A 23,000-nucleotide genomic window follows, 5' to 3' on the forward strand; every position below is an offset into this window, starting at 1 on the left:
TGCAGAAAAGGAGGAAGACATGGAGGGATTGTCTACGGAGTCTACGTGTGGAAGTTAGGAACAGGAAGGGGTCAATAAGTCTACTGGGTGTTTTTTTATGGACTACCCAATAGTGACAAGGATATCAAGGAGCAGATAGGGAGACAGATTCTGGAAAGGTGAATTAATAATAGAGTTGTCGTTGTGGGAGATTTTAATTTCCGAAATATCAATTGGCATATCCCTAGAGCAAGGGGTTTAGATGGGGTGAAGTTTGTTATGTGTTTTCAAGAAGGTTTTTTGATACAATATAGAGATAAGCCAAAAAGAGGAGAGGCTGTACTTGATCTGCTATTGAGAAATGAACCTAGTCAGGTGTCAGATCTCCCAGTGGGAGAGCATTTTGGAGATAGTGATCACAATTCTACCTTCTTTACCACAGTATTGGAGAAGGATAGGAACAGACAAGTTAGGAAATTGTTTAACTAGAGTAAGAGGAAATATGAGGCTATCAGGCAGGAACTTGGAAGCATAAATTGGGAACAGATGTTCTCAGGGAAACATACGGAAGAAATGTGGCAAATGTTCAGGGGATAGTTGTGTGGAGTTCTGCACAGGTACATTCCAATGAGACAGGGAAAGAATGGTAGGGTACAGGAGTCGTGGTATACAAAGATTCAAAAGACTAGGTAATGATAGAGATCTAGAAGATTTATAAGGCTAATAGGAAGGAGCTTAAGAAACAAATTAGGAGAGCCAGAAGGGGCCATCAGAAGACCTTAGTGGACAGGATTAAGGAAAACCCCAAGGCATTCTACAAGTATGTGAAGAGCAAGAGTTTAAAATGTGAGAGAATAGGACCAATGGAGTGTGACAGTGGAAAAGTGTATATGGGACCGGAGGAGATAGCAGAGGTACTTAATGAGTACTTTGCTTCAGTATTCACTACGGAAAAGGATCTTGGCAATTGAAGGGATGACTTACAGTGGACTGAGAAGCTTGAGCATGTAGATGTTCTGGAGCTTTTGAAAAGCATCAAGTTAGATAAGTCACCGGGACCGGACACATGTACCCTAGGCTCCTGTGGGAGGCGAGGGAGGAGATTGCTGGGCCTCTGGTGATGATCTTTGCATCATCAATGGGGACGGGAGAGGTTCTGGAGGATTGGAGGTTTGCCGATGTTGTTCCAGTATTCAAGAAAGGGAGTAGATATAGCCCAAGAAATTATAGACCAGTGAGTCTTACTTCAGTGCTTGGTAAGTTGATGGAGAAGATCTTGAGAGGCAGGATTTATGAACATTTGCAGAAGCATAATATGATTAGGAATAGTCAGCATGGCTTTGTGAAAGGCAGGTTGTGCCTTATCAGCCTGATTGAATTTTTTGAGAATGTGACTAAACACGTTGATGAAGGTAGAGCAGTAGATGTAGTGTATATGGATTTCAGCAAGGCATTTGATAAGGTACCCCATGCGTGGCTTATACCCCATGCATACTGATAATGGCTGGGGTCACCCGTCTTGTAAAGAGACTGCCCCGAAGAAGGCAGTGGCAAACCACTTCTGTGGAAAAATTTGCCAAGAACAACTATGGTCAATTAGACCATGATAGCTTCTGTCATACAACACAGCACATAATAATGGTGATGATGATAACATATGTCAATATTTGGTGAGTTTTTCCAGTAGTAGTATATTGATTTCAGCAAGGCAATTGATACATGTATTTTAGCAAGGCATTTGATAAGGTACCCCATGCAAGGCTTATTGAAAATGTAAGGAGGCATGGGATCCAAGGAGTCATTGCTTTTTGGATCCAGAACTGGCTTGCCCACAGAAGGCAAAGAGTGGTTGTAGATGGGTCATATTCTGCATGGAGGTTGGTCATCAGTGGTGTGCCTCAGGGATTTGTTCTGGGACCCCTACTCTTAGTGATTTTTATAATTGATCTGGATGAAGAAGTGGAGGGATGGCTTAGTAATTTTGCTGAATTCACAAAGATTGGAGGTGTGGTGGATAGTGTGAAGGGCTGTCAGAGGTTACAGCGGGACATTGATAGGTCAAATATGATGGCAGAATATAGTATTAATGTTAAGACTCTTGGTAGTATGGAGGATCTGAGGGATCTTGGGGTCCGAGTCCATTGGATACTCAAAACTGCTGCGCAGTATGACTCTGTGGTTAAGAAAGCATATGATGCATTGGCCTTTGTGGGATTGAGTTTAGGAGCCAAGAGGTAATGTTATAGCTATATAGGACCCTGGTCAGACCCCACGTGGAGTACTGTGCTCATTTCTGGTCGCCTCACTATAGGAAGGATGTGAAAAGGGTGCAGAGGAGATTTACAAGGATGTTGCCTGGATTGGGGGGCATGCCTTATGAGAATAGGTTGAATGAACTTGGCCTTTTCACTTTGGAGTGACAGAGGATGAGAGGTGACCTGACTGATGTGTATAAGATGATGAGAGGCATTGATCGTATAGATAGTCAGATGCTTTTTCCCAGGGCTGAAATAGCTAGCAGGAGAGGGCACCATTTTAAGGTGCTTGGAAGTAGGTACAGAGGAGATGTCAGGGGTAAGTTTTTATGCAGAGAGTGGGTGAGTGTGTGGAATGGGCTGCCGGCGACGATACAATGAGAGACTCCTGCACAGGTACATGGAGCTCAGAAAAATAGAGGGCTATGGGTAACCCTAGGTAATTTCTTAGGTAAGGACATGTTTGGCACAGCTTTGTGGGCTGAAAGGCTTGTATTGTGCTATAGGCTTTCTATGTTTCTAAAAAAGTTTAAGGAGGAACTCGTATTTAGGTGCTGTTGATTAATATGTGAACTTGTAGACATACTCAATGTCCTACTAAAATGCAGTAAGGTTCCACAAATGGTATTGGATGAATTATCTGTTTTGAGGGTTTATGTTAGCTGGCTGAAACATCCTGACATTGGGGTATCTATTACATTCACTAATAAGGGCAGGACTGCAAAGATGTGAAAATCTTCAAAATATCCACAAATCCTAGTATAGGCTAGAGACCTTTGGGGTTCTTCGAAGAAGCAATTAGCTCTTTCAATCAATTGCACCACAAAAACAAGTCTTCACATCTTTAAACTCCACAACATACCCCAGCACCCTAACCCTTTCTCCCCATAAATAACAACACAGCATTCTAGACCCTGGTAAGTGATGGATTGTCAAACATTGCTAAGGGAATACTTGAAGAAAATGCCTTAATTGCTACAGTTCTCTCCTTTATATGTTAATATCTTATGATGGACATGTCAAGCAACCTCCTGAAATTGCCAGTATTTTATTGTTCCATTGTTATATTGAATTTGATTTTCACTTAGATGATTGGCCTTCACTGCCTTAGCAATTCTAAACTGTCCTCACTGGCCCTTAAATTGCAATGCACTCCTGCTCACAGAGTATCCAGAAAAGGGAGACGTACCTCAATCTTACGAACTGGAGCCGAGGCTTTCAGAGTTGTTGGATCTCCCTTTGTCAGATTGCCATTGTTTGCTATTTCCTCATCCAGGTCAAATTTGAAATGGAATGCGGCTAGAAAACCAAAAAATCAAAAAAAAAATTGATCAGCAACTTTTTTAAGGGTTAAAAAAAAATCAATGTGGCCATTTCTGGGGAAAGCCCATAAGGAAATATTTTTCTTATTCTTAACAGCTGCTCTTAATAGTAGAAGCTGAGCAGCCATTATTTCCAATGGCAGTACCAGGAAACAGGCTGTCAAACTATTTCCTGGTTTAAATTTTTTTTGCATTGATAAACTTAATGATGGTTCATAATTTTAAAAAATATGGCACACTTCATGAATTTGTGACATCAAGATGCATGGGAGCAGTGGTGAAAGGGTAATTAAAATAAAGTGTGTGCAAGTGATTGGCTGACTTGCTAAAATTAAAAAAGGTTAATCAAGAGAAGTAGCAGTTACAATGGAGAGCAAAACAACTAATAAAACCATTCATAATGGTTCAATAATAAATGCAGAATATGGATTAATCTCTTGAAGGAGCTTTTTGATTGAAATTTTACGGTTTCAGAATTAGGTTTAATTACATTTTATGCATGTTCAAGTATATTACATTTGAATCTTAAAATTTAGGGCAACTTTTCTGAAATGGGAATCCAGAATATTCAAATTAACTCTGCAATGAGAATCATTATGTGGCAAAATAGTTGATCACAAATAAATAAATCCTGTATACTAGTTTGTTTTTGAAATTGCCACAATAATGTTATATGGCACTGATTATAAAATAGGGTAACAGACAAATTGACACAGAAACAGCTGGAGCAAATATTCTCCTCCATTTCAGCCAAGTATTGTTTTCCTACATTATTGTACACTCTTTGTGATACGCAAATAGAAAATTAAAATGTTATCTTTTAAATGCAATAGAAAAAACAGAACTTTCAAATGCAAACTAATTTATTCTGGGTAAAGATATAAAAATTACCTTCCTTTAAAAACATTGATGAACTACTGTAAGTTGGAATAACATCATGAATTGGCAGCTTTGTGGCCATTTAAATTGAAACTTGTAGATTTTTTTGGGTACCAACGCTGCTCAGAGTTTTCCAGAAGGCTTAGTAAAAGGTCACAATAGTTTGAACATATTGATAGGATGACAAATATATTGTTGCTGCTACAAATCAATTAAACACTCTGCAAACTTACCACCTATTTTTAATTGAGAAGAACCTGATCTATCAGTTTCCCCAGTATAAGAAATTGATATCAAAAGTTGCTGATACATGGTGTCCCATGAACTGAGGATATACATACACTCAGTGGCCACTTTATTATGAACCTCCTGCACCTACTACAGCGGCCACTGAGTGTACTTTTGTGGTCTTCTGCTGCTGTAGCCCATCCACTTCCAGTTCAATGTGTTATGTGTTCAGAGAAGCTGCTCTGCACACCACTGAAGGAACATGTGGATATTTCAGTTAATGTCTTCCTGTCAGCTTGAACCAGTCTGGCCATTCTCCTCTAACCTCTCTCATTATCAAGGCATTTTCACCCACAGAACTGCTGCTCACTGGATATTTTTTGCTTCTCGCACCATTTCCTGAAAACTCCAGAGAATGCTGTGTGTGAACTCCCAGGAGATCAGCAGTTTCTGAAAAACACATATCACCCCATCTAGCAGCAACAATCATTCCACAGTCAAAGTCACTTAGATCACATTTGTTCCCCATTGTGATGCTTGGTCTGAACAACAACTGAACTTCTCGACAATGTTGCATGCTTTTATGCATTGAGTTGCTGTCACATGATTGGCTGATCAGGTGTACAGATGACCACTGAGTGTATATATACAAAGCTTTGTCAGCTCAGACAGAAGATAAACCATTGAGAGAAACTAAACTGCTTAAAAGTTGCAGAATAATTTCTTAATGACCCGCTGAAAGGGCTCAGCCTGAAATGGCGAGTATTCTCTTTTTCACAGATGCTGCCTGGCCTGTTGAGTTCCTCAGGATTTTTTGTGTGTGTTGCTTGGATTTCCAGCATCTGCACATTTCCCCTCTTGATTGTTCTTAATGAGAGTGATGGCTTTGATACCAAAGAATGAGGTATTATTTTGGGGAAGAATATACAATTTTTTAATAAGACACAGATATGTATATATTAGCTAAATTGAAAAGATCTAATAATCCAGATAACATGAGCTCACATCTTGAGGAACATTGTGAATTTCTATTCAAAAAATGTGAACTGAGAACAAAAGTAGAAGTTAATTGAACTCTTACAGTACGTCTCCGAACCCACACAATTGCCTAGGAATTGTAAAGTGTTAAATTGGGTCACCCTTAATAAAAAGACAGAATTTGCTAGAAGCAACCGTTGTGCAGTTTTAGTGTAGTTTGCACTCAAAAAGATTCATGAATCAATCAATATAGGAACACTCATTTATTGCAGCTGCCTCCATTTTATCGAACAGCAAACCAGGGGTATTAGCTGTTAACAGCACACTCTCCATGCTAAACAGACAATAGCAAAGAGAAGCAACGCACACAAAACGCTGATGGAACGCAGCAGGCCAGGCAGCATCTATAGGAAGTAGTACAGTCGACGTTTTGGGCCGAGACCCTTCGTGAGGACGAGCAAAGAGAAAATAGCTACTATGAAGGTGAGAGGGGATGGAGAGAGTACCAAGGTTCTCTGAAAGAGACATTGAAGTAAGTATTGGTGAATGATATACGCACTGAGAGTGAGAACCCATGCATAATAGATTCATGCTTGAAAAGAAATGATAGATTTCACTAGATAAGTCAAAGTGTCAACTACACAGGAACCAAAATAAATGTATACAGAAACACCTGTAGCCTGTTAAGAGACGACTGATCTTTTAATTGACTGCTAAATGTGTAGAGTGTTAAGTCATGTTTTTTTTAAAATGAATGCCAAAAACAGTTATCTTTTGCACCTGAAAGCTTCAATTGATCTTGGGAAAGTTTCAAACCATCCATTGGATGATAGCTGACAGGTGTGTGTCTCATGCAGAGAAAATATTTGATGTTATATCACATCTTCTGACCAGAAAGACCAGCTCCAGAATCGCGACTGCTGCACTTTATGCAAAAAAAAGATTGCTAATGTGATTTACTCTAGCTTACGTAAATTTTGGTATGCATACTGCTGAAGAAAACATTATTTACGTCTTGCATATAATGACAGCTTAAACGGTGAATCATTGCTTTACTGTTTATGAACCTATTGACAGCACTGATATTATATTACAAGAGTGACTAAACTTCTGCAGCACTTCATTTGCTCTACAATACTTCAGGATGACAGATGTTAAATGAATGGAAGTTATTGTTTATAAAGCTTTTGAAGATAGTACACAAAATAAAAACAGGTAGGAATCAAGAAAAATAATAATCTGCTCTGAACACAGTAAAAATGGATATCTTAACATGGATTATGCTCAGTAACTATTATTAAATGAATTCTTAGGAGGCTTGTAATTGACTAGATACATAGGTATAGGTGGTTATTTTTTTTTAAAGCCTGGTATCTTCTCCAGAGTACCCAAGTACTACAAGTAAACATAGTCAACAGCAACAACAAAAAATTCCACTAATTCAGAATCTATTCTATTAATTACTTGTATAATTTTCCATTCATTTAAGTTACAAGCTTTCAGAGGTCTAAAGCTGCTAAAACTTTAAAAAATATTGTCACATTATTTTTTCATAAATTCTTGTACATCTGAACCTAACTTGCTATTTTCCATAAATCCTGAATTTAAATTTAAGTCCTGAACACAATGGAAAAAATATAGACTTTGACTCAATTGTATTGAATTAGATCATTTTAATTTGATAATGAAAAATCTGTGTACACACACACACACACACACTATAAACTTAACTTACTCAGTTAAAATTACTTAAAATGAAGCAACCACATTTGATCCTGAGATGAACAGAGGGTGAGGTTTCTCATCATGCTAGACTGTACTAATGAAAGGCCTGCTGGGAGGTTCAATTTGTAACATCAGTGGAGGTATAATATTTGTTCCATTTCTTAACATTATAGAAAGCTATTCAGTCCATTAAGTACATGTTGAATCTCAAAACAGTCACATTACCTAGTCCCCCACCCATCCCATATCAACTGCTCCAGGATTCTGCTCTCGCCCAGCACACTAAGGGGGCCAATTACAGTAGCCAATTAACCTACCTGAAAATCTTTCTGAAATGGGAGGGATCCAAAGCACCAGTGGGAAACTCACAGGATCACAGAGAGAACATGACAACTCAACACACACACTGCCAGAGGCCAGAATTGAACTCAGGTCACTGGAGCCATGTAGCTTGATTGTCCTTGCCAACTTTGTTGTTTGTTTTATTTTGTCAAAGATGCAATCAAGAAGCAAGTAAGACAGTAGGAAATATTTATATCAAATGGAACTAAATCAAGGAAGCTACCAAAAAAATTTAGTAAATAGAAAACACAAGGCAGGTAAAACTTAAAAACAGATCAATTTTGCTTTGGGCAACATGAAATCTTCAATTATTACATTGGATACTATCATCTCAATTCACATTTCCTCTAATTATTTTATCTTACAATATTTTGACTTTTGAATTCTTATTTTAATGGATTTTTCACCCAAGGACACAGAAATAAATATCACCAACAGTTTACTCACGAGAAACATTAGCTGATTCTAATAGCAATGTAGCCTCAAAGCAAAAGAAAAATAGAGTGTAGCTGCAGTTTTGTTCCACTCATCATCATCATATTATGTGCCGTGTCTTATGACGTGGGCAGTCATGGTCCATGACCATGATTGTTCTTGGTAAATTTTTCTACAGAAGTGGTTGGACAAGAAACCAGCCATGCTCAATACTCTTCAGAGATTTTTTTGCCTGGCATCAGGAGTCACATGACCAGGACTTGTGATATTCACCAGCTGCTCATATGACCATCCAGAGCTGCTCCCTTGGCTTCATGTGACCCTGTTCTTAGGTGTGGAGGGTGGGGAAGGCTAAGCAGGTGCTACACCCTGCCCAAGGGTGATCTGCAGGCTAGCGGAGGGAAGAAGTGCCTTACATGTCCCTTGGTGGAGATGCATCTCTACCCCACCACCCACATATATTGTTAGTTTGTTCCACTAATAAACTCTAACTAGAATGACCTAAGCTAAATCATCTTGTAGCAGTTTGAACAATATCTCAATTAACACAAATGGTAATAACAACCAGGATTTGTTTTACATGGGGTAACTGATTATGTAAGAATGTCAGTCATAAATGCATTAAGGACCAGCTCGAAGACTGATAGAATCAACCCAAAGTCTTGTCCTTTAGTTTCCAGCCTACCCATTTTGTGATCAAAAAGTTTACACACGTCATTATTACTTAATTATGGGTGTGCAGAGTGACTCAGATGAAATCGGAGTAAATCCATCAAATCTAATTCCAAATACAGGCTACAAAGCAATGAAAAAGTGACACCATATGTAAGATGAGCATACACGACATATTAGATCATTTCAATGAAGAGATGTTTCATTCCAATAACATTCACAAGGGGTTGGCACATCTGGTTTCCGCCATTTCTAATCAAATCCTTTGGTTTCAACAGCTTGGTTCTTATTATGCATACTTAACAAGACTAAATTTAAGCCAAACTAGCTCTTGGTTTTGGTTTCCACATGATTAAGAACCCATGAAACAAAGTAATAGAACATGTTCTTTTAAAAACATCAACAGTTGGTATTATGCTGGAGAATCTGACAAATAGTCAAAGAACTGATTTTGAAAATACTATTTTTGACCTTTCTCATGATCTGCTTGGCTGCAGCCAAGGTTCTAACACCTAATTGTCAAATGTAATTCTAGCAATTATGAATCTTGACTGACAACTATAGATCAATGCTTGTGGGTTATGATGTAATGCACAAACTTCCAGCCATGTTTCTGACATTAATGATTACAAATCAAAAGTACTTCATTGGCTGCAAAATGCTTTGAAATATCCTGAGTGACAGCCAAAAGCTGTGGAACTTCAGTACACAAAAACATTGACAGGTGAGGCATTGTGTAGGAATGCCACCAAGATACTCATCCCCTCTACAGCACCCTATCATCTGTGTTCTTCTATGAACTTTGAGAGAATCAGGTCTTTAAATTAGTCAATTTAAATGGTGGAGATGTAACTGAACTTTTGTTACAGAATCCTGATCCTGTCTGGTCCTGGTAAGATAGCGCCTCTCATGAACTGACAGCTCAATCATGCAAACAGAGCAAGTTACTGAATGTCTTACCACAGGGGGCTATGGAGGTAAGGTCACTGAGTGTACTTAAGAGGGAAGCTGATAGGTTCTTCATTAGTCAAGGCGTGAAAAATTACAGGGGGAAGGCAGGTGAATGGATTTGAGAGGAAAATAGGTCAGCCATGATGAAATGGTGGAGCCGATTTGATGGGCTGAATGACTTAATTCTGTTCCTATGTCTTTATGGACTTCTATGGGTAATTTAAAATAAAAAATCTCCCCCAAAAACAAAAGCAGGAGGAAGCAGGAATGCCACTAAAACAAAGAATATAGCTGAAGGCTCAGATTTCTAGAGTCCTGCAAGGTATCACATATTGTTACAAGTAGTCTTGGATGGTGAAAAAGGAAAAGATGAACAGAATTACAGTGGAGCTGAAGATGTAGACAAAGATAAGGATTTTTGAAAGCACTGATGAAGCAACCTAAGTGGCAAATTTAGGATGTACAAAAAGAAAATCACAAATTTGGGGACTAAGGAATTTGTTATATAAAGGCTATAAATCTAGTATCTTTCACTTTGTAGTTATCTTCTAGACTCTAAATTAAAATAGAACAAAATCCATCTTCAGCATTAATAGATAGATAGATAGATAGATAGATACTTTATTCATCCCCATGGGGAAATTCAACTTTTTTTCCAATGTCCCATACACTTGTTGTAGCAAAACTAATTACATACAATACTTAACTCAGTAAAAAATATGATATGCATCTAAATCACTATCTCAAAAAGCATTAATAATAGCTTTTAAAAAGTTCTTAAGTCCTGGCGGTTGAATTGTAAAGCCTAATGGCATTGGGGACCATTGACACCAGTACCAATGAACAGCGGCAGAGTGGTTTCACTCATGGGATCTGCTCTCCAAAATATTTGCAGAACAAAATTCAGATTTGTGAAGGTACGATAATAGTTGAAGCCTATCTATAATATAGGATATACATTTGCATTTTTCAGATGATTTTTTTGAAGTAGCGTTTTAGAAGCTTTTCGGACCTAAAATGTAGCATGTAACCCTTTTTCCTATAGATTCCTGTTCAGCAAGGGCCCTTATCTGTTTCCAAGAAAGAAGTTGAAAGAAACCTGTACCATCTGTACATGTTGATCTTCAAAGCATGATCTGAAATAGGCTTTATTCTATAGTTTTAGACCTATAACTCATTTAAAGTAAAACAAAGCCATATTGCAGCCCCAAGAACTTTGACACGTGATGCATTAATGAAAGCTTTATTTCTCTGCGAAGAATGCCACCATTTTATGTTGTAGAAACCTGAAATGGAAAAAGATCATCTGCTGTAGTTCAGTGTTTTAAAATGTCTCTCTTCACTAGTGAAGAAGAATGAGAATAAACAAGCTAAATAATCAAGGCAAATTACCAATACCTGTGTAGCTCCAAAGACAACTTACCTTATTGGTAATCTAATCTATTATTTAAAATGCATGTGCATTACAGAACCTGATGTTTAAGTAGTAACATTTTCATATCCAAGGTAAACATAACATGCAATTCTTCTCTGTCTCTCAGCAGTGCCAATATCTAAAATGTAAACTCAGAAAATTAACTAGTGGGCAGAAAGATTCCTGGATTTTGCTCTGCCAAAGTAATACAAAATCAAATCTGTAAAAACAAATGCCAGTGTTTCAATGTGTAGCTAGTCAAATGTAATGTGATTATGTTTTTTCTGGTTTTAGATTCATTAATTAGACCAGTATTCTCAGTATTTTTTTATTTGCACAGTTTTTCTTCTTTTGCACATTGGCTGCTTGTGTGCCTTTGTTTATCTATTTTTGTACTATTGTATTTCTTTAATGTTCCTATAAACACCTGCAAACTCAAGGTAGTATTTGGTAACATATACATACTTTGATAATAAATTTACTTTGACTTCAAATTCCATCATGAAAACTTCTGAACCAATTTTAACAAATGCGGCTATTTGTGAATGGTACGAATAATATTGAATATAAAAGCAATTATAATTATCAGTACAATTATATATTTCCTTCAAAGATGCTGATCTAGCTGTACATGACTATTTTGCATTAGATAGTTGATTCACTCTGAGGTGAATTAGTAGGTCATTTTATTGTAAGGTTAAGAAACCCTGTGGGTATACTGTAAGGACAACTGTAAGGACAATAGTAGCTGCCATGTTAGGGCCATCCACATGTGAAACAAGTAATTCTATTCTTCCCATCTATCCCCATCACTTGTAATCAATATAAACCAATATTCACCTAGGGACAGTTGGAATAAATCATAATTGATTTATTCTTTGTAAATGTATTGGATCACATGTGGAGCTGACAGTATAACCACATGATTCCAGATACTAAAGATGATAAATTTTGCAAGCTGGCTTTCAACTGTAGGAAAACTCTAGAGGACTTAAGCAAAATCTGCAACAGCACAATGGAACCTGAGAGGTGGAGTTTATATAAATAAAAAAATTGCAGGATTTGGATACCAAATTATCTGCTAGATCAAATGGGTATGGCATCCACATCAGTGATAAACATCAAAAGAATTCTGTGCAGCCAGGACTAAACGGGGACAACAATTATTTCAAAATTACTTCTGTTCCATTGGGAGAAATGCTGCATTATTGATTGTATTTTACAGAATACAGAATTTCTCAGCTCAAGTTAGAAACATTTTATTGATCTAGCTAGAATTCAACACAGTTTGAAAGAAAGACATGCATCAGACCAAGATACAAATTATTCACTTATATAGGAATTCTCCTTCAGACACAATGGCAGAACAATCAACTCTTGATATGTTGCTAGAACATGTCAGGAACATGAATCATTTCTCCACAATGCATGTCCCTAGAGCGAAGGGTGTAGATGGGGTGGAGTTGGCTAGGTGTGTTCAAGAAGGTTTCTTGGCACAATATTTAGATAAGCCTACAAGAGGAGACACTGTACTTGATCTAGTATTGGGAAATGAACATGGTCAGATGTCTCACAGTGGGAGAGCATTTTTGAATAGTGATCACAATTCTATATCCTTTACCATAGCATTGGAGAGGGATAGGCACAGACAAGTTAGGAAAGTGTTTAATTGGAGTATGGGGATATATGAGGCTATCAGGCAGGAACTTGGAAGCATAAATTGGGAACAGATGTTCTCAAAATGTTTGGAAGAAATGTGGCAAAAGTTCAGGGGATATTTGCATGGAGTTCTGCATTGGTATGTTCCAATGACACAGGGAAAGGATGGTAGAGTACACGAACAGTGGTGTACAAAGGCTGTTGTAAATCTATTCAAGAAGAAAAGAAGTGCTTACAAAAGGTTCAAAAATCTAGGTAATGATAGAGATCTAGAAGATTATAAGGCTAGTAGGAAGGAGATTAAGGAAGAAATTAGGAGAGCCAGAAGGGGCCATGAGAAGGCCTTGACAGACAGGATTAAGAAAAACTCTAAGGCATTCTACAAGTATGTGAAGAGCAAGAGGATAAGATGTGAGAGAATAGGACCAATGAAGTGTGACAGTGGAAAAGTGTATATGGAACCAGAGGAGATAGCAGAGGTACTTAATGAGTACTTTGCTTCAATATTCACTACGGAAAAGGATCTTGGCAATTGTAGAGATGACTTACAGTGGACTGAGAAGCCTGAGCATGTAGATGTGCTGGAGCTTTTGAAAAGCATCAAGTTAGATAAGTCACCGGGACCGGACACACGTACCCTAGGCTCCTGTGGGAGGTGAGGGAGGAGATTGCTGAGCCTCTGGTGATGATCTTTGCATCATCAATGGGGACGGGAGAGGTTCTGGAGGATTGGAGGTTTGCGGATGTTGTTCCAGTATTCAAGAAAGGAAGTAGATATAGCCCAAGAAATTATAGACCAGTGAGTCTTACTTCAGTGCTTGGTAAGTTGATGGAGAAGATCTTGAGAGGCAGGATTTATGAATATTTGCAGAAGCATAATATGGTGAGGAATAGTCAGCATGGCTTTTTGAAAGGTAGGACATGCCTAACAAGCCTGATTGAAATTTTTGAGGATGTGACTAAACACATTGATGAAGGTAGAGCAGTAGATGTAGTGTATATGGATTTCAGCAAGGCATTTGATAAGGAACCCCATGCGAGGCTTATTGAGAAAGTAAGGAGGCATGGGATCCAAGGGGACATTGCTTTGTGGATCCAGAACTGGCTTGCCCACTGAAGGCAAAGAGTGGTTGTAGACGGGTCAGATTCTGCATGGAGGTCAGTCACCAGTGGTGTGCCTCAGGGATCTGTTCTGGGACCCCTACTCTTCATGATTTTTATAATTGACCTGGATGAAGAAGTGGCAGAATTGGTTAGTAAATTTGCTGATGACACAAAGGTTGGGGGTGTTGTGGATAGTGTGCAGGGTTGTCAGAGGTTATAGCAGGACATGGATAGGATGCAAAACTGGGCTGAGAAGTAGCAGATAGAGTTCAACCTTTTGGTAGATCAAATATGATGATGGAATATAGTATTAATCGTAAGACTCTTGGCAGTGTGAAGGATCAGAGGGATCTTGGGGTTCGAGTCCATAGGACACTCAAAGCTGCTGTGCAGGTTGACTCTGTGGTTAAGAAAGCATACAATGCATTGGCTTTCATCAATTGTGGGATTGAGTTTAGGAGCCAAGAGGTAATGTTGCAGCTATATGGGACCCTGGCCAGACCCCACATGGAGTACTGTGCTCATTTCTAGTTGTCTCACTATAAGAAGGATGTGGAAACCATAGAAAGGGTGCTGAGGAGATTTACAAAGATGTTGCCTGGATTGGGGAGCATGCCTTATGAGAATAGGTTGAGCGAACTTGGCCTTTTTACCTTGGAGCGACAGAGGATGAGAGGTGACCTGATATAGGTGTATAAGATTATGACAGACATTGATTGTGTGGATAGTCAGAGGTGTTTTCATAGGCTGAAATGGCTAGCACAGGAGTGCATAGTTTTAAGGTGCTTGGAAGTGGTTACAGAGGAGATGTCTCGGCTAAGTTTTTTTTACGCAGAGAGTGGTGAGTGTGTGGACTGGGCTGCTGGCAATGGTGGTGGAGGTGGATAAAAGAGTTTTTTTTTTAGGGACAGGTACATGGATCTCAGAAAAATAGAGGGCTATAGGTAACCCTAGGTAATTTCTCAGGTAAGGACATGTTCGGCACAGCTTTGTGGGCTGAAAGGCCTGTATTGTGCTGTAGGTTTTCTGTGTTTCTAATAGCTCACAGGTGGCAATGACAATTTCAGCTCTAAATCTCAGCCACAGGAATCTGAAAATCAATACCTAGCCAAATAAATTATCTGATTGGATGCAACAAAACTTCAAAAACAAAATTTAAAATAACACTCCAATGGTATTGTATCCAAGCTGTGGTCTATTTAGAGCTTTTATCACTATAAGATCAAATGCAAGACAGATTATATTTATAATGGAAGTGAGAGCAGTTAGAATGTTATGCTAGAAAATGTCTTCTCCACAAGGATAACAAAACAATATTTAAAACTAGAATCCAATACATGCAAATCTAGGTATCAATCCCCAAGCAAAACAACAGTTTCCAGACTGAAATATATTTCAGTCGTAGGTCATAGAGGGGGAAGCCTGGAACTGCAGATTCTCGTGTTGCCTTGCCAAGTATTGACTAAATCTGTATTGCTCACACATTCAACTTCAAGTCACAAGGCCAGGGGTTCAAATCTAATTTTGGAAGCATGAGGGGCAAGGCATAGGTTGAAACTGTAAAAAATGCAAGATTCAAAACTGTTATATCAAAAGATATGAGAAGGGCTGCATGTACTGTGTTAACTGAATGCTCCCGCTGCATTATTCTAATACATGTTCTGTTATTGCAAAATGCAAACACTGCAGACAAAGCTGATTTCAGGAGCAGATTCAAGATGGAGTGGGAAGAAGAGGAGGGGGAAGAGAAGATTGGGTGTAAGGGAACATTAGGGATAATGGAAAAGATTGGGTGGTGGTAGGATGTTTAGTCAGCCTGATAGTGGGATGGGATTGTTCCAGTCAGGTTCAGATCCCAGGCATTGTTTCAGTAAGATTCACATATCTCAATGTAGCAAAGCAAGCTTAATTTTTAATTAGGTCCCATGTCGGGGTCCGTGGATGTCGCATGCACAGCACCATTGGCCTTATCCACAATGAAAATCCAGAAGTGTGCTTTAAAAAGTTACTGTACAGTGTGTTCTTCCAAGAATTTCTAGACTGGATGGTTTGTGTATGAGCTACTAAACTGAAGCTCAATGTTGGAGAGATATCAAAGACCATTCAGTACCATTTTGAAAAGTTTGTCTTTCATAATTTTAGCCTCCAGTCCAACATCATTGATTATCACATCAATCTCTATGCGTTTCATATATTATAATAGTCATTATACTTTAGATGCTGCAGTGTGCTTAGCAAGACATTCTAGGTAAGTGCAATTTTCTTTTTAAACCCTTATGTTTTCCGTATTTTTAAATGACACTTCTAAGCTGTGTTAGTTGAGTTGGATGAAATTAGAAATTGATCACCTGAAAACTACATTTTACTACTCAGTGAGGGATTATTTTGATGGAGACTTATTTTGATATATAATTCTAAAGGACTTTTAAGTTGGTGACTTATTATGCTGACTATGTGCAATAATTTACTTCACCATATGTAATCTACAAACGTTTGTAAAATAACCAACCAGCTTACACACACAACATTCCGGCGGAACTCAACAGACCAGACAGCATCTATGGAAATGAATGTTTCAGGCTGAGACCCTTCTTCAGGACCAGAAAGGAAGGGGAAAGATGTAAGAATACAAAGGTAGGGGAGGGGAAGGAGGATAGCGAGAGGGTGGTAGGAAAAGTAAAGGACTGGAGAGGAAGGAATCTGATAGGGAGGATTGTGGACCATAGGAGAAAGGGGAGGAGGAGGGGATCCAGTGGGAAGTGATAGGCAGATGAGAAGAGGTAAGAGGCCAGAGTGGGCCTGTACATCTTTGGGATGTAGAAGAAAACCAGAGCTCTCAGAGGAAACCCACATGGTCAGGAGCTGAATATGCATTCTCCACTCAGACAGCACCAAACATCAGTCTTCAGCATGGTCACTGGAGCTGTAAAGCAGCACTACTTCCTTTTATGCTAATGTGCTTCCTGTTTATAAGCATTTGAAGAAAACTTTGTTTTGGAAAGAATTCTGGTATTAGGACCATGCTCAGCATATTCAAGCAGGCAGCTTGGATGTTTAGGAATCACCATTTACCCAACATTTTTTGGGGGGCAGAGGCTGGTATGGTCAAGTTAGCTGTAGGAGATATTGATAATTTAGGGATGTTATATAATATTCAAGAAATCTAATTAATATTGAATATTTTGCAATTTTATGTTTGAATCATTTAAAGTTCCATGTGGTATAGGTCTCTGAATACCAGTAAGTTCAATCTTCTTTAAAGCAAGCCTGATATCTGACCTTGGAATTTATCCAGTTTAAAATCAAAGGGCTATACTAACCATTTACATTGGTAAGAATACATTATTAAATGTCAAATTCTACACTTGGCTTACTTTTTTTAATTAGCAATATAAAGAGATATTGATAATTTAAAGACATTATATAATACTCCTGTTTGAATCAACCTTTGTTCAGCTATTTGAAGTTAAAGGACTCGGTTCATCATTGAAATATATCATCAAAGCAACAGTCTTAAGTTCAGTGCCAAAATGGTCACAAAAATATCTATCTCCCTGGTGACTTTAGACAGGTTACCATTAGAAGGATCTAAATAGTTTACTTAGATGAAAAGCCTAGCAAATAGACAAGCTAATGACAGGCATTTTAGCTACCTGGACACAGTACTTTATTCTTACCCAAAATGTTATAGTGCTCACACAGAGAGATTTTTTTTCTTTGGCTAACAAAGGGCCTCCCACAGATGTTATGCTTGACTTCATTTTTGATAAGTAAGTAGTAGGAACAGGTGATTTTTCATAGTTTTTCAGGAAGCTAAGAAAAATAATTGCTCAATATAACATTTTTTAAATCAGGCACACTATTCAGAAGGAATATCATCTATATAAAAAGCAAACCTATTTATTGTATCAAATGTTTGTACATTTCAGTTAAATTTAGTCACATGACAGTTTAGAAGGCAATGGTAGAAAAATGGATAATGAAAAGATCTGGCTTTGGTTAATTATATAGACATAAAACGTCAAATAAAACAGGCAAGCTGAAGGCACAAATGAAAATATGATGTTTCAGTTATTACTGAAACATCGCTAAAAGGGGGGTAGGAATATCAATTTAACATTCCTGGTTACAGCTTTCTCATGAGATAGAAAGGGCAATTAAACAATGGAGGAAGGGCAATGGGTACATTGGTATCAATGGTTAACAAGACGGTTATATCTGTGAAAGAGATTTCAACGTCAGTAGAGTCACTAAATAAGGTTACATAAATTGAACTACAGAACAACAGATGTCTGTTCACATTCCTGCAAATGTATTTAGATCTCTAAACAGCTTGATAGAGATAAAAGAGTAAACCTGACAGTGAATTCCCTGCAACAGCGAAAAAAAAAACAAAAAGAGAAGTGTATTCAAGAATGGAGAAAAATGATAGCGATAACACATGGAATACAATCCCAAATGGGATTGAGAAGAAAATGGATCAGCCATGATGAAATGGTGGAGCAGGCTCAATGGGCCAAATGGCTTATGGTTTTATTCATTCTTGAAAGATTTAAATTTGTCAACTATTTTAACTTATGCAGTGTCTTACGGTTATGTTAGTCTAGGAACTGCCTTGCAAGAAACAAATGGCTCAAGGTCTAATGTGTCATTTGCATCAAGAAAATATTACGGTATGTTATCATAAGAGCAGAACAGCACAGAAACTGAAGATGCTGAGATCTGGAGCAACACACAAAAGTACTGGAGGAAATGGACACTCGACATTTCAGGTTGAGACCCTTCATCCGGACTCTGTGTTTGAGTCCAGATGAAAAGGTTTACTGAACCAAAGCTGACATATGAACTTTTCAAGCATTTGTTAAAAAAAATACTAGATCATACAGTATTTTTTAAAAATCTCTTATGGTTAGTAAGTTTCTATTCAGCTCAGTATTCAAATCTTGCTCTTTGTAATATGCTGCTCATTTAGATTGAAGTTTGCAGGTGATACAAAAATTGTTAGTGGTTTTGACAGGGAAGCCAATTGGTAGAAAAGCTTGGAGAAGTCAAGGCAGGGCACTTGGGGAACAAGGTAAAAGGCACTGTAAGTGGGAGAGGTGTGGAAGAATAGATGACCATGCAGCATGTACCCAAAAGCAGGGGTTCAGTTCACAGACCTCTTGCTTAATGGTATTGGTCCTTGGAATAAAGAAAGGTTGGGAACTCCTGCCCTACAGCTAGCAGGTGATTAAAAAGGCATTTGGATTCTTTTTGTCTTTAAGTGAGACCGAAAAGTAAGACCAAGGAGGTTCTGCTGGAACTTGTGTAAAATGCTAGTGGACCACAGCTTGAGAAAAGTTTATTGGTCTTGTTACAATATCGGAGGAAAGACGTGATCGCACTTGAGATATCTATGAGAATGCTGCCATGACTTGAAAATTTTAGCCCCAGGAAAAGAATGGACAGGTTGCATTGCCTTCATTGGAACAAAGGAGATTAAGGTGAAATTAAATTGTGGTGATAATAATTTATGAGGAGGCTAGAGAAAAAAAAAATTCATTTAGAGAGTGGTAGGTATAGCAGAGATAGACATTGTCAATAGATTTAAAGAGTACCTGGATGTGCACATGAAAAGCTGTAGACCTATTGCTGGGAGGTAGGATTCGATTGGGTATCTCCTTTTTTTGACCAGCAGAGGCACAGAAGGTGGCTTAGTGGCCCTATTTTGTATCCAACAATTTCTCTTTTTCTATTTAAAAACGTAATTTCATTTTTTTGGCCTAGAAGTGTCTTTATCTTTGAAGCTGTAGATCTGGTATATATGAAAGCACTTTGCTACTTCTTAGACCATAACATCATAAGACATAGGAGCAGACTTAGGCCAATCAGCTGATCGAGTCCACGCCACCATGCCACCATTACCGATTTATTATCCCCCTCTACCACATTCTCCTGCCTTCTCCCAGTAACCATTAACACCCAGATTAATCAAGAACCCATCAACCTCTGCCTTAAGTATGCTAATAAACTGACCCACACAGCTGTCTGTAGCAATGAATTCCACAGATTCACCACCTTCTGGGTAAAAAATTTTTCTCTCTTTGTTCTAAATGGACATCCCTCAATTCTGAGGCTGTGCCCTCTTGACCTATATTCCTACACTGTAGGAAACATACTCTCCACATCCACTATCTAGGATTTTCAATATTCGATAGATTTCAATGAGATTCCCCCCCCCCCTCCCCCACCCCACCATTCTTTTAAACTCCAGTAAGTACTGGCCCAGAGCCATCAAACGCTCCTCATATGTTAACACTTTCATTCATGGGATAATTCTGGTAAACTTCCTCCAGACCATCTCCAATGCCAGAATATTTTTTCTTAGATAAGGGGCCCAAAACTGCTCACAATACTCCCAGTGTGATCTGACCAATGACTTATAAGGCTCAGTATTAGATCCTTGCTTTTATATTCCAGTCCTCTCAGAATTTATGCATTTGCCTTCCTAACCACTGAGAAGGGTCAAAGGAGTTTCATAAAAATGATTCCAGGACTGAACGGCTTGTCATATGAAGAGTGTCTGATGACACTGGGCCTGTATTCACTAGGATTCAGAAGGTGATTTGAATGGTGAAAGGCCTTGATAGAGTGGATGTGGAGAGGACGTTTCCTATGGTGGGAGAGTCTAAGACCAGAGGGCACAGCCTCAGAATAGAGCAGCATCCTTTTACAGTGGAGATGGGGAAGAATTTCTTTAGCCAGAGGGTGGTGAATCTGAGGAATTCTTTACCACAGGCAGCTCTGGAGGCCAAATCTTTATGTATTTTTAAGGCAGAGGTAGATAGATTCTTGATTGGTCAGGGCATGACAGGATACAGGGAATAGGCAGGTGATTGGGGTTGAGAGGAAACTTGGATCAGCCAAAATGAAATATCGGAGAAGACATGATGGGTAAAATGGCCTAACTTTACTCCTATATAAAACAAACCTGCAAGTCAGCCTTTAGGGAATCCTGCCCAAGGATTCCCAAGTCCCTTTGCAACTGCTTACAGGATTTTCTCCACTTTAAAAAAAAATAGTCCATGCTCTTATTATTTCTACAAAAGTGCAGAGAAATAAGAGAGGAATGGGAACTACTAAGAATGCTCGAAGAATCAACATAGAGTCAATGGGTCAAATGGCCTCCTTCTATAGAGATATTAAATATTTCCTTCTGTAGAGATATTAAGTGTAAATATCTGTATCCACATTCCCTGGACTGTCCTTGAGCAGAGTAGGCTGAATCCCACAATTACATTTCTGGTCTCAAACATTCTTCATATCATACTAGTCTCTGGGGGAACTTAACATTTAACTAATACCCTGTAGAAGTAAAGTTTCCTACTTTAATTTCTATGGCCCTCTTAAAATGACTAATTAATCTAATAGATCAGTATTAGGCAAGTTTAAACTGCTATTGAATTTGATGCAGGAAAGGACTGCTTTAGTACTTAACCAAGTTGTTTAATTTTCTTGTTTTTTTAACTAGTGAGAAGGAATAAGAAGTCATAACATCCAAATAATCTTGACATATAATAATAACAAAAAGTAATCAGGGACTGGAGTTACACTTCACCATGTGCTTGAGAAAATGCTCTACTCTAATGTACAGTAGTTCTAGTTTTAGTGCAATATGAAATCAGACAGAAATTTGACTCTAAAGTTATATGGGTATAGTACATACATGTTGATACAGCCAGACCCTGATAAGAAAGTAACAGGCCAGAAAAGGTAGGAATCTTCCCAACCATCTTATAGTAAGAGCAAAATCATACAAATTACATTATTGTTATAAAAGATTTCCATTACACTGCATCTGTGTCATTACAGATCCTGGCTACACATTCCACTTAAGAGGTCCAGAAAGGGGACAATAAAGTTTCAAATTGCTTCCTATTGTTGAACCATTTCTGAATCCACCTTGCTGGCTATCCCTGAATCCCAATTTAACCTTCCAAATCAGTCAACCATGTGGGACATTGTCAAAGGCCTTGTTAAAGTTCATATAGATAATATCCACTGCCCTACATTAATTTCTCCCTGTAGTTACCTCTTCAAAAACCTCCAAAAGATTTGTCAGACACAACCTCCCACACACAAAATCATGCAGACTATTCCTGATCAAACCTTGACTATCCAAGTAATGGTCCTTCTGGACTCCTTTCAGTAACCTCCTTACAACTGAAGCCAGGCTCACTTTCCTGTAGTTCACTGGCCTGTCCTAGCTATCCTTCAGGAAAAATAGAACATTAGCAACCCTCCAGTCCTCTGGAACTTCACCAGTGGCTAAGGATAGAAACATAGACGACCTACAGCACAATACAGGCCCTTCGGCCCACAAAGTTGTGCCAAACATGCCCCAACCTTAGAAATTACTAGGCTTACCCATAGCCCTCTATTTTTCTAAGCTCTATGTACCTATCCAAAATTCTCTTAAAAGACCCTATCGTATCCGCCTCCACCACTGTTGCTGGCAGCCCATTCCACACACTCACCACTCTGTGTAAAAAATTTACCCCTGACATCTCCTCTGTACTTATTCCCCACCCCAGCACCTTAAACCTGTGTCCTCTTGTGGTAACCAGCCCTGGGAAAAAGCCTCTGACTTTCCACAAGATCAATGCCTCTCATTGGAAGCACAAGGGCTTCCAATAAGGTCAACGGTTTCACTTGGGGATTTGCCCACTTTAATACACTTCAAGGCTGAAAAATATTTCCTTCCTCATAAAATGCCTTTTATCTATTTGATATAACTTTTGAGCTAGCTCTTGTGATTCCTGTTGACATCAAACAGAAAAGGATAGAAAGCTGTTTTAACAATCTGACCACTCAATGAAAAGCAAGTTGTAAAGACACCTATAAGGATCTAACATTTTGGGATCATTTTTGGAGTAGTTTGTGATTATTGCATGTCATAAGTGCAGCATTGAGAAAACAAATATTAACATTAGACCTGTGTTTCTCAAAGCTGTTAAAATGATTTTTCCTCCTGCTTATTTCTTCCAGACTGGCTGGCTGCTGGTGTAGTGGCATCAG

At 38.5% G+C, this 23,000-nt stretch overlaps 1 protein-coding gene across 1 annotated transcript in view; it reads right to left on the reverse strand.

Moving 5' to 3' along the window:
• The window catches only part of LOC140718674 (protein FAM227B-like), a 162,180-nt gene that overhangs the window by 5,943 nt on the left and 133,237 nt on the right, over nucleotides 1–23,000 (reverse strand). The window contains exon 2 of the mRNA XM_073032708.1: nucleotides 3,424–3,533. Coding sequence (XP_072888809.1) covers nucleotides 3,424–3,533 — 110 coding nt within the window. The remainder of the gene's footprint in view (nucleotides 1–3,423; nucleotides 3,534–23,000) is intronic.

Source organism: Hemitrygon akajei, chromosome 30 (assembly GCF_048418815.1).
Source record: "Hemitrygon akajei chromosome 30, sHemAka1.3, whole genome shotgun sequence".
Classification (NCBI taxonomy): domain Eukaryota; kingdom Metazoa; phylum Chordata; class Chondrichthyes; order Myliobatiformes; family Dasyatidae; genus Hemitrygon; species Hemitrygon akajei.